At 27.2% G+C, this 11072-nt stretch overlaps 1 protein-coding gene across 1 annotated transcript in view; it reads left to right on the forward strand.

The window, feature by feature from the left end:
* Positions 1-8593, forward strand: part of LOC107444236 (putative phosphatidate phosphatase) — a 22048-nt gene extending 13455 nt beyond the window's left edge. Inside the window, exons 5-6 of the mRNA XM_043044417.2 lie at positions 2427-2603; positions 5589-8593. Coding sequence (XP_042900351.1) covers positions 2427-2603; positions 5589-5723 — 312 coding nt within the window. The 3' untranslated portion in view covers positions 5724-8593. The remainder of the gene's footprint in view (positions 1-2426; positions 2604-5588) is intronic.
* Positions 8594-11072: the final 2479 nt, after the last annotated feature.

An 11072-nucleotide genomic window follows, 5' to 3' on the forward strand; every position in this document is an offset into this window, starting at 1 on the left:
ATATATATATATGTTAAAAGGGAAAAAAAAGCTGAAGGAATTTACCAACATGTTGTTGAAATTCAGAAACTCTATTCGTAATTGCAATAATAATATATATTAGAACAGTCCATAATTTTCAATCTTTTGTGCTTATTCATTTTGTGTCTAATGTAGTAAGAAATTTCCGATTTAGCATTTCCATGAAAAATTGCAGTGCTCTTCTATGATTTTTTTTACAGAACTGAATTAATGAAGCAAAATAGTTAAACATCCTTTATAAAATATTAATGCTCATGTCAAATGTTAGCCCCGTGGCAGAAACACAGCGACATTGTCGCAGAAAGCGACTGAGTTCTTGCAGAAAGATTTTTTTTATTTGGGAAATAAAAATTTTTGGTTTGCCACAAACAAAAGTTCTCAAAATAAATTCTGCAGAAACAGAAGCTGTTTTACCAACAAAAAAAAAATTCTTACAGAATTGTTTTAAATATTTTTTTTTCTAGCGTACCGCGGAAGGAGAAAGCGCTCGTAATTCTCCGTTAATCTCCAACACAAACAGTTACTGGATAAAAAGGGGTGAATTTTTTTCCCCTTTATTAAGCTATTTTTGGAAATTTGCCAACTTCGGCCTCTATCACTGGCGCAGAAATTTGCTTTGTGTTTTTTTATGAGAACAGAGCATTTTATATTTTTTGCACTTATGTTGAAAATTTCATGCGTAAAAAGATTCTTTTTTAAAAAAATCATGTCTAGCGAAAAGGTTATTTGTTGCAGTTGTGAAGCCACAATAATTAAAACAAATTTGAAAACTGATTTATCAAGGCGGCATTCCGAAAAAGAAATAAGATGGTAGTCGACAACATCTAAAAATGCCTATATGCTTTGAATTAAATCGTCAATAAAAAAAAAAACGCAATCTAACGATAAATGAAATAAAGCCTGAAAGATATCTCACTATCTACGATTTTTTAGCATGCGAATGAAAACCAGATTGGTGGAAAATATTTACTGGTCACTTTCAAACAGGTTTCCATACGCATGCGAAAAAAAACGCATCCAATGAATATGGCTCTAATACCGATGTTTCAGTACTGATAAAGACTATTTCGTTTCGAGATGTTGATTAGACTTGAGCATATTGAGTCGGAAACTGCTTCTGCATACTTCGTGTGGCATCAGTGCTATATATTTACACAATACAGTGCGAAATCACAAGCGCTGTGTATTTTTTTCGTTCTGAACTTAATCTGATCACGAAAAAAGTTTTATTTACCTCCTTTTTTAAAAAAAAAAATCTTTCAGTAAGTCAGTACAATATTAATCGAATCTAATTAATTAGATAAAATTAATTAGATGTAGAAAAAATTGAAACAAACATTGCTTTAATTTTTTTGCTTTTAGAATTCGGTTATAGTCAATACTACGAGGTATATCCACAAAGTAAGTTCCGTTTTGTTATATAAAAAAAAACGTGTCCAGATACAGAAATAATATTTATTGCACAAAAATCTACAACTGTGAAACTAATTTTCTACATAGCTTCCGAAATTTTGTAGGCACTTGTCATAGCGTGGCACAAGTTTTTGTATTCCTTCGTCATAGAAGGTCGCCGTCTGTGTTTTCAACCACGTAGTAACATGTTCTTTCAACTCGTCGTCATCGTTGAAGTGTTGACCACCAAGGAAAGATTTTAGGTGTAAAAAAAGATGAAAGTCGCTAGGAGCGAGGTCAGGGCTGCACGGAGGATGGTCAAACACGTCCCAGTCTTACGGTTACTTACGGTTTTGCTTAAGCTTCTCTTCAACTGAGTAAAGCAGTTCATCAGTAACCAAAGACGGGCGTCCACATCGTTCTTCATCGTGGACTTGATCACGTCCTTCATTGAACTGTCTGACCCATATTCTAACCATTGAATCACTCATAGCAGCTTGTCCGTAAACCTCGCAGATTTGCCGATGAATTTCACATGGTTTAACTTTCTTTGCATTTAGAAAACGAATCACAGATCTGAATTCGCAAGCGGCGGCATTTTCAATTAAGGCTGACATCATAAAGAAGCACTACAAAGAACATATCGGCAGCAGGTATCTGAAAAGGGCGCACAATTCTTCTGCTTGAGTCAGAGTAACTAGCGCACATGCTCGGAACTGCGATCGCAGAGCTACCGCGGATAGAAATAGAAACGGAACTTACTTTGTGGATATACCTCGTATTTTATTATTTTGATTACTCAACTTCAATATTAATTTTTTCACCTGATTTGTTTCTGTACCTGATATAACTACTATANCTGCCACAGGGAATGTTAGCAATATTTGTTTTTAACTTTTTGTGTTAAAATGCTTTTCCAAATAATAGCCTGTTTTTATTTATGTTTAGCTGTTATTATTATTAAACAAACAAAAGTTATGATCTATTTGTTTTGATGTTTTCTTTTCTTTAAGCTTTATCTTCAAAGCTGCATGTGTGTCAAAGGAAACAAACTTTTGAAGCCTTTTATACAATTTATTTTAATTATGATGACTTGGTACACTGCTTTATCAAGAATTTCAGACTACAAGCACCATTGGAGTGATGTTTTAATTGGTTTTCTTCTAGGAACCCTCGTTGCCTCAATCAATGTAAGAATATTAATTTTATTTATTCTCATTATAATTTTTTAACGTAATTAGATATTTAAGATTTCTTATTTGAACAGCTTAGCTAAAGAACTACCTTAGTGACATTTTTAAAAAATTGAGTTTTTTCCGGGAAAGTTCTTAATATAACTTTATTTAAATATATAACATTCGTTTATATTGATGACTATGATGGCGGATGACTATGTCACACTATAGTACAATAATTTATCTGAAATCATTGTATACAGTTATGCTTTTGAAATGTGTTTCTATAAAATTAAATTGTTAAAATCAACGGCATTCAAAATGAAAAAAAAATATTAGTTTTAAAAGGTACTCGGGAAAACCGTAAAAATCACTGTACTATTATTGAATCCAGTGATGCTTAATTAATTTTGATTTTAGTTATTACTTGAAGCAGCAGAAACGTTCTAAAAAGCGAAATTATTGGAGAAATTGCACTAATTCCTTTAGGAGATCGTAAAAAATCGCCTAACATTATTGTCATCAATGATGATGAATTAAATGGTAATAGTATCCGTTTGGTAGCCTGACAACCTATGCACAAAAGTCTATATATATGTACTAATTAGCTATATATTCTAAAAAGCAAAATTAATGGAGAAAAGGTATGACTTATTTTAAAAGAAACATAAAAAAAAAACGCCCTACCGTTTTTATTTGAATGGTGTTTAATTAATTTTGGTAATAGGTAGAGATATTTCGAATATTCTGCCACTATTCAGCCTTTTTGCAGAACATTCAGTTGGCCAAATGCCAATTTAATCAAATATTTCAATGTGTTTTATTATAAAGATTGAGTCGCTGTTTTTTTGTTTTGTTTTTGCTGTTTTTATTATAGTGTTTTATTTTATCAGAGGATTTCTGATAGACTTTATTCTTTTATTGTCACTTTTTTTTCCTGCACGGTAAGAACCTTTCACAAGATTACTGTGATTTTCAATGTTAAAGTAATATTTTAAGAACTAAGAACAATTTCTTTTCTATTTGTCTTTTGATTTTTTTATTAACTTTTTCATCAGTGCTTTATTATGATATAGCATTTTTAAAGAACATTTCTAATAAACATTATTCTTTTAGTTTTTTTTTTTTTTTTTTCAAATAAAAAAAAATATGGCCATGTGAAGAAAAATTGAGGTTTTTAACATTAAATTTTTCTTTTAAAAATTAAGGATGATTTTTTTCTTGCCTTCTATCTAGGTTTTTATTTTCAAAAAAAAGCTTTTGTTATTATCAACATTATTATGACACAGTATAGAGGGTTTGTTTCTATTAGACTTAATTCTTCTTTCTTCACTTTCTCTTGAAAATACAGAAATTGGACTGAGAAGCTGAGATGTTCAGTTAAAAATTTTCTTTCAAGGATTAAGATGGATTTTTATTTTTTGTTTCATTTTCATATATAATGTTTTTCTTTTTATGAGCGTTTTCCTGATAACACAGAATTCTTAAAGGCGTTTCAGATAGATTAGGTTTCTTTGACGTTTTGTAGATCCTTTTTTTTTTTTACCTGAAAATAATATTTTTTTTACCATTCAATTTTTATTTAATGAATTAAGGGGATTTTTTTGTTCGCTTTCATATTTTCAACTTCTTTTTTTCCTATGGCTGTTAGTTTTTTATTTATCTTAAATATTTCTAATGGATTATTAATTGTGTTGGTATATAAATTTCAAATTTGAACATAATCTCTTAAATAACCAATTAATAAATTTTTTTTCGCTCCCTAACTAAGAACGGGATCTCAGCTAGTATGATATGAAATGTTAATTTATGTGCTCAAAAATTGAATTTTAGAAGCACTATGCTTTAAAAATCAGACTTTATTTGCTCCAAAATGATTATGCTGCTGTTCTATCCCTGCTTATATTATTACATGGCAATGCTGCTGTAAGAAGTGAGTTCAGTATTAATAACGACATGCATGTTAAAAATCTCAAACAAGGTTCCCTGATTGGTCTCAAAACTGTTTGCGCTGCTATAACATTTTATGGGGGAGTTTTGAAGATTCCTATATCAAAAAATTTGTATATTTGTATAATTAGCACGTGTGAGTTATCACGGAGCTTTAGAATAAAAAAGTATGCTGGGAAAAGAGTCCTGCTAACAGGAAAAGGAATTCAAATTATACAGTTACTGAAGACAAAAATGAAGGTATTGCCTGAAAAATTTGTAGAAGTTACATGGAAACATATGCAAATCATACTTTGGTAAAAACATATCGGGCTAACTACAAGAGGTTTTTGTGGTTCTTACCTCCATTTTGCTGATTAATTTCACTTGAATTCTTCTTGAAGATGAATATGACTTTGTTCTTCAAACAGGTGTTTTCTTGACATCTAGATTCCAAGTTAAGAAGTTTAAAATAATAAAAAAAAAAGTGAGAATCATCTAACTAATCGTGAATGCGTAGTTAATCACACAAAGGAAACTGTCTAATAAACATTTTTAATTAATTAAAATATGTCATTTTTGCATGAAACTGCATTATTTTAATGAAAAATTGAAAATTATTTTTATTTTTGTATTAAAACTAACAAAAATACTTGTATTTAATTTCAGAAATACCTCTAGATGTAACTAAATTATCTCACATTTTGATCGCAATCAGCTCATTTACTCAAATTCACTAAAGCTCTTCATGTGATATAATAACAATATATAATTATACTGTTAAAACCTTCTAAATGATTTTTGGTTATTTAAATTATTTTCTGGCTATTTTAAAATAGACCTCACAGAATTTTGTGAGTCATGCTTTCACAAGCATACTAAAAACGTAAAGATTTAACGAAAAAAAAGGAAGATCATATAAACTTAAGTGCTCAAACTCAGCTCAGAGTGCTGTAGCACACGTCTTACGAATCTTTTTCCTTCTATATTATTTGATTTTTTTTTTGCTGAAAATGTCACTGGTTATCAACTTGCTTATGAACAATCATTAATTCTTTTGTTCTTCTTTAGGTATTTTGTGTTTCAGACTTCTTCAATAAAAGGAAACAAGAAAATGAAAATTTTGTGTTACAAGATATAGCAATAGAAAGTCCTGTTTCAAATTATAATACAATGAATAAAGGTCCTGATGAGGGAGTGCGGTAACTTGTATATTTATGTTTGTAAGAAGGGAGGCTTGCAATGCTGTATTAATTTATTGTTTTCATGCAAGCCTCCTTTCCCTGTTGCAATTATGTTAAAATTGTTTATTTTACCATTCATGAAGTTTTTCTAGCAATACTAAACAAAAGTATAATAAAATTATTTTGATTTAAAAACATCAAATTTTAATCAGCAATGCAAATTTATTCAAAAAATAAGGTTTTAAAAACATTTTGTAGGTTTTTATTTTTATGGAAAAATATTTATTTGCATTCAAACTTTTGAATAGCGGATGCATATTATTTCAGTTAGTGGAATACATTATTTCATTAAAAGTATAGTTATATTATATTGAGTTTTTATGCATATAAAAAGAATAGTGCGCAATGCAAAATTGTGAAAAATATGATAAATTAGATTTTAGAGTTTTTTTTTTCTTCTTCAAATGCAAATTACATCCTTACTGATGTAAATTAATTCAATATTCTGAGTACAAGGGAATTGAATAACACTGTTTTGTGAAAAAAAATTGCATACAATTTTCATGCAATAATTATTTTTAGACAAATATTTATACTCTTACAGCTGTGTAGAGGTTATTTATGTTACTTAAATGGTTTTTTTTTTAACTACTTAGAAATAAAGCTTTCAGTGTATTTTTTACGAGGAAATGTACCCAAAATAACCAAAAATAAACTTTAATTTGTTTGTATGCTGAATATGTCTGATTTATATACTTTTATCTGCTTCGAATCATTTATGATTGAGAAATTTTTTTTTATTTTTGTTTAAAAACCTGTTAATAAACTTAAATTCATGTACTTTCAAACTGATGTAATCTATGATAAAATCATAGCTCTCTTACTTTAATTACTAATTCTAGAATAATATTTATAAGTTTTGTGAAAAATGAGTGTTTTTAAAGTTGCCTGTCTTTTCTCTCTCTTTTTTTTTTCCTTCTTTTCTTTTATCATTACAATAATATCAAATAGCCAAGCATATCACAATATAAAAATTAGTTTTTTAAAAAAACTAATATTTTACATCTGCGTTTCCACCTTTCTTCCATGACTTTAAAACCAATACTTTTATTATTAATGTAAAATTTTAAATGAATTATATATTATTTTAATCTGGATAATGTATTAAAATAGGTTTAGTATTCACTTTTAATTCCTGTCAAATTAAATTAAAAGAATTTTTCTTATTTATTTAATATATTTGAGTAGATTTAGTCAATAAGAAGTTTAAAAGATACTTAGGTTTGTAAAAAATAAAGCATCTTGATATGATTTACTATCATAATGAATTCCTAACTCTTTATGTAATAATCATATGCAGGTGATTAACATCACTCCAGAATAGCAAAATTTATTGGAGAAAGAAAAGCATAAAAGTTTTTTAAAGTATGTTTTCCTGTAATATTTGCATTTACATTAGACTTTCTTTTTTTTCCCATAAAAAAATTTTTTTTTTTTAATGTTCCAAGGTTTATCTGTGATAATTAATTTGATGCATTTTATGAATCAAAAGGGTAACTATTTTATTTGTATTATTGTTGCTAGATTTAGAAATTTAGCTAACCATAACTGTTTTTAATTCTAAGAGAAAATTAGCTGCAAATGAACCTTTTTCTGTTCTTATTTTTGTTTTTCTTTTAAATTGCCAAACTATATTATGGTTGAATTTATCAAAATAAATATTCTACTGATATATTTTATTAATTTTCTTTATACTTCATTTACTATAAGTAACTTTTAAATCCTGTGATAAGTATAATTGTTGATGAATAACATTGGAAGATGCAAAACATTTAATAATTTTAAGTAATACGTTTATCATGCCTGCCTGTTCACCTTAAAATTATTTAAGAGATGACTATATTTGTCAAGGTCATTTAAGATTGTTGACAAAGCCTCTTTAGTCATCTAAAAGAGCACATTTTATGTGCTATTTTTATAACTGTTTGAATGAGTTTTGTCCATCTGTAACCAACATCCTCTATGAGAGTGATGCAAAATTGATTCAATATGAAGAGGAAAAGACTCCAAATTTAGGAAAAAGCATTTATAATCTTATTTTTAATTTATTCAATGATTATAATAATTTTCATCCAAGTGAAAAAAAATATTGACCGCATTGTTAATATCTTTTTTAAAAAAATCGTAATTCTTTAAATATTAAAATATTAATAGTATAAAAGTAAAAGCTTAATTTTAAAGTGCTTGCTCTCTTGTCTAAAGAAATTCGAAAAGCATCTTTAATATAATTTATCTGTTTTCATAGTCATTATTTTTAAGTAAAATATTTTAAAAAGTATCTAAACTTAAATATGTAAATGTACTTATAAATCTAAAATAATTAATTTGTTTTTATATTTTAGTTATTACAGAATATATACAAAATTTATGTTTCATACTAAATGAAAATTGATTGGAGTTTATTGAGATAGTGAGGATAATACGAAAAGGTTTCTTCTGTAACTGCATTTTCAGGACTTGTTAGACTTGATATTCAATATCTTTAAATTGGACTGCATGTCTCATCAGTGATTTTTTCCCTTGTTTTTATTAACTCTACGAGGTCAAGATATCTGACAGTTGTGAACTAATTTCAGTGTGGCTTTCCTAAAAAATTTGATATGCAAAAAATCACATAATTTATACTTTAGTTGCGACAGTTGCATAATTGAAATTTTTTTTTCATTGAGACTAAAAATTGTGTCTCATAGTTATTCTGAAATAAAACTCTGGTAATTATATTTATGTGTACATATAAAGGACATAAAAGCAATTTTATTAATTTCTCAGTAATTCATGCAAAGCTTTATATTTTTCTCTTTTGAATCAAACTTGTATTGGGCATAAGAACAAGATGTACAGTATGGAGTCCTTTTATTCATCAATGGAATTTTGCCTTACTCATTCATCGAAAACTCATTGATCATTTTGATTTTTGCTTTTTAGCAAATTAATACAAATATATAAATATATTCCAATTATGCATGATAATTGGATTATGTNGATTCAGAAAACCGGAAAAATCAGTTATCCGGAATAGCGATGGTCCCGATCGTTCCGGATAATCGGTTCCCTACTGTATAAATATATTCCAATTATGCATGATAATTGGATTATGTATTGAGACTATGCAATTTTAGCTCTCTATTTTTTCTTTTTTTAAGGAAACTGACTTACTGTCCTATTTATTTTGCTTATTTTTGTAATGTTATTCAATACTAACAGTGAATATTTTTAATTCTAGAATTTTATATGTAGTATTAGTATTTGTGGTTTATGATTTTATTTTTATGTAGTGAGCTTAGTTGGATAATTTTAAAAAAATTTTATTAGTGTAGTGTTTTAGTTAGTGATTATATAATTTCCTTACTTAGAGCAGTTTGCTGATTGTGTGTTGTGAAAATAAAATTGTATAATTTATCTGTTCAAGCATTTATTAAATTTTATGAAGAAAAATCACCAAAACCCTCTTTCAAATTAAAAAGGATTGTAGATTTAAATGAAAAGGATTGCATAAAGGTGATATCCTTTATGGTATTTTTAATTAAAGTTAAACAAATTCTAAAGCTAGCCTTTTTTTTTCTTTCTTTGCTAAAATTTTAAAAATATCTATTTCTGTTTTATTTCTGACAAATTGTTTTCATTTTGGAACATAACTTTTGCATTCATGAATACTATATATAGGCTAAATTGAAATTTTGTTGATTGTATCTTGTTATACTTTAGAAATACGACATGAAATGACTTATATTTGATTTTAGCCATCGGGTGTATTAATACCTAATTATCTCTTTTATGTAAAAATTTTTATTTATTATATTTCCATGTAGCTTTTATTATCCAGTTATTTTTCCTTAATAATTGCCTTTATTATATATTTTTATAACCTTTGTATAAATTATAATTTTTTGTTTTATTTATTTATTTTTTTGAGGAAAAAAAATATTTACAGTTTGAGTCATTAAGTGAGAAAGGGTAAAAACATTTTCAAATTCCAACTAATTATTATTAAAATCTATCAAAGTGAGGAAAGGATTGAAAACTAGTTTATTTGTTAATAGGATTGAAATGCAGTTCTTAACTTAAGTTTAGTTTGAAATACAGTTCTTAACATAAAAGTTCATGCTTTAAATATTAACAAGATATTCTACACAATATTTTTGAAAAAGTATTATTTAATTTTTAATGATAGCCTACTGATAGATTAGTTATTAAATTACTAACTACGTTTTTTAAAACTAACATATTTTTGAGATGCATTTTAAAATTTTTTCTTTAAGTTTTGCTGATTTGTATAAGCTTATCATTTTATAAGTTAAAATTTTTTTATTCCATCTGTAATTGAATTTGATGTTATAATTGTGTTCTTTGTAAATACACAATCAGCACTGCTTGTGTTTTTAATGCCGGTAGATTTACTGCTAATACTTAAAAAATATATAATTCCAAATATTTAAAGATGCTTTTTCTTTTACAATATGTGTATTGTAATTGTATGGGTCTTTGAAATGTTGTATATTACATGTTGTTCATTAATAAAATTTTACTTTTTAAAATGTTTGTTTTATTAAAAAATAACACAGTTTAATAAAGTGTTAGAAAATATTGACTAAAAAGAAATTTATGTTATGAAATGATTTTGATACAAATATTTTTATTTGACTAGCTTTGAGCAGTTATACCAGTATAGGAAAATGTATATTTTAGCAAAGGATAGGTATTTTCATAAAAAAGAAAACAAAATTCAAAAATTAACATGCTATGGACTAAAATTATTTTTATTCTAATTAGATTAAAGCATAAACTGTTTCACGCAGCCTGAATGTTCAAATTATTGTAAAAAGTAGTACTTTTTTTTCTCTTAATAGAAGGCATAACCGGTATTGTTTTACTTGCAAGCTTTATAAAAATTCATACTAATTGTGTTTATAAAAAAACTCTATAGACCCAAAAAATAACAATTTCATGTTGCAGGCCCACCAACCTCTGACTAACTACGACATTAATAAGCAAATTAACAGTGAATATAACTTTCATAATAAATTAAAAGCCCATTATTAAAATGTAAACTAACGGATTTTAAAATTCTCTCTATATCAGTTCTTCAAAAAGGCAATGAGAGAAAAAGACACCGAAAACCAACCCAAAAAGAGGTGAGCCTAGTAAAAGTATTTCCGAGGGAGGAAGACCACCTACGGAGAAGATGTTCAACCGTCCTGAAGGATGAATTTGGGGGAGAAAGATGCTTTCTTCCCTTACTCAAGGGTAGAAAGCAGAGTTGGACGTCGATTACAGTAATTGATTACAAATAATTACTTCTAATCACGATTAC

Source organism: Parasteatoda tepidariorum, chromosome 7 (assembly GCF_043381705.1).
Source record: "Parasteatoda tepidariorum isolate YZ-2023 chromosome 7, CAS_Ptep_4.0, whole genome shotgun sequence".
Lineage (NCBI taxonomy): Eukaryota > Metazoa > Arthropoda > Arachnida > Araneae > Theridiidae > Parasteatoda > Parasteatoda tepidariorum.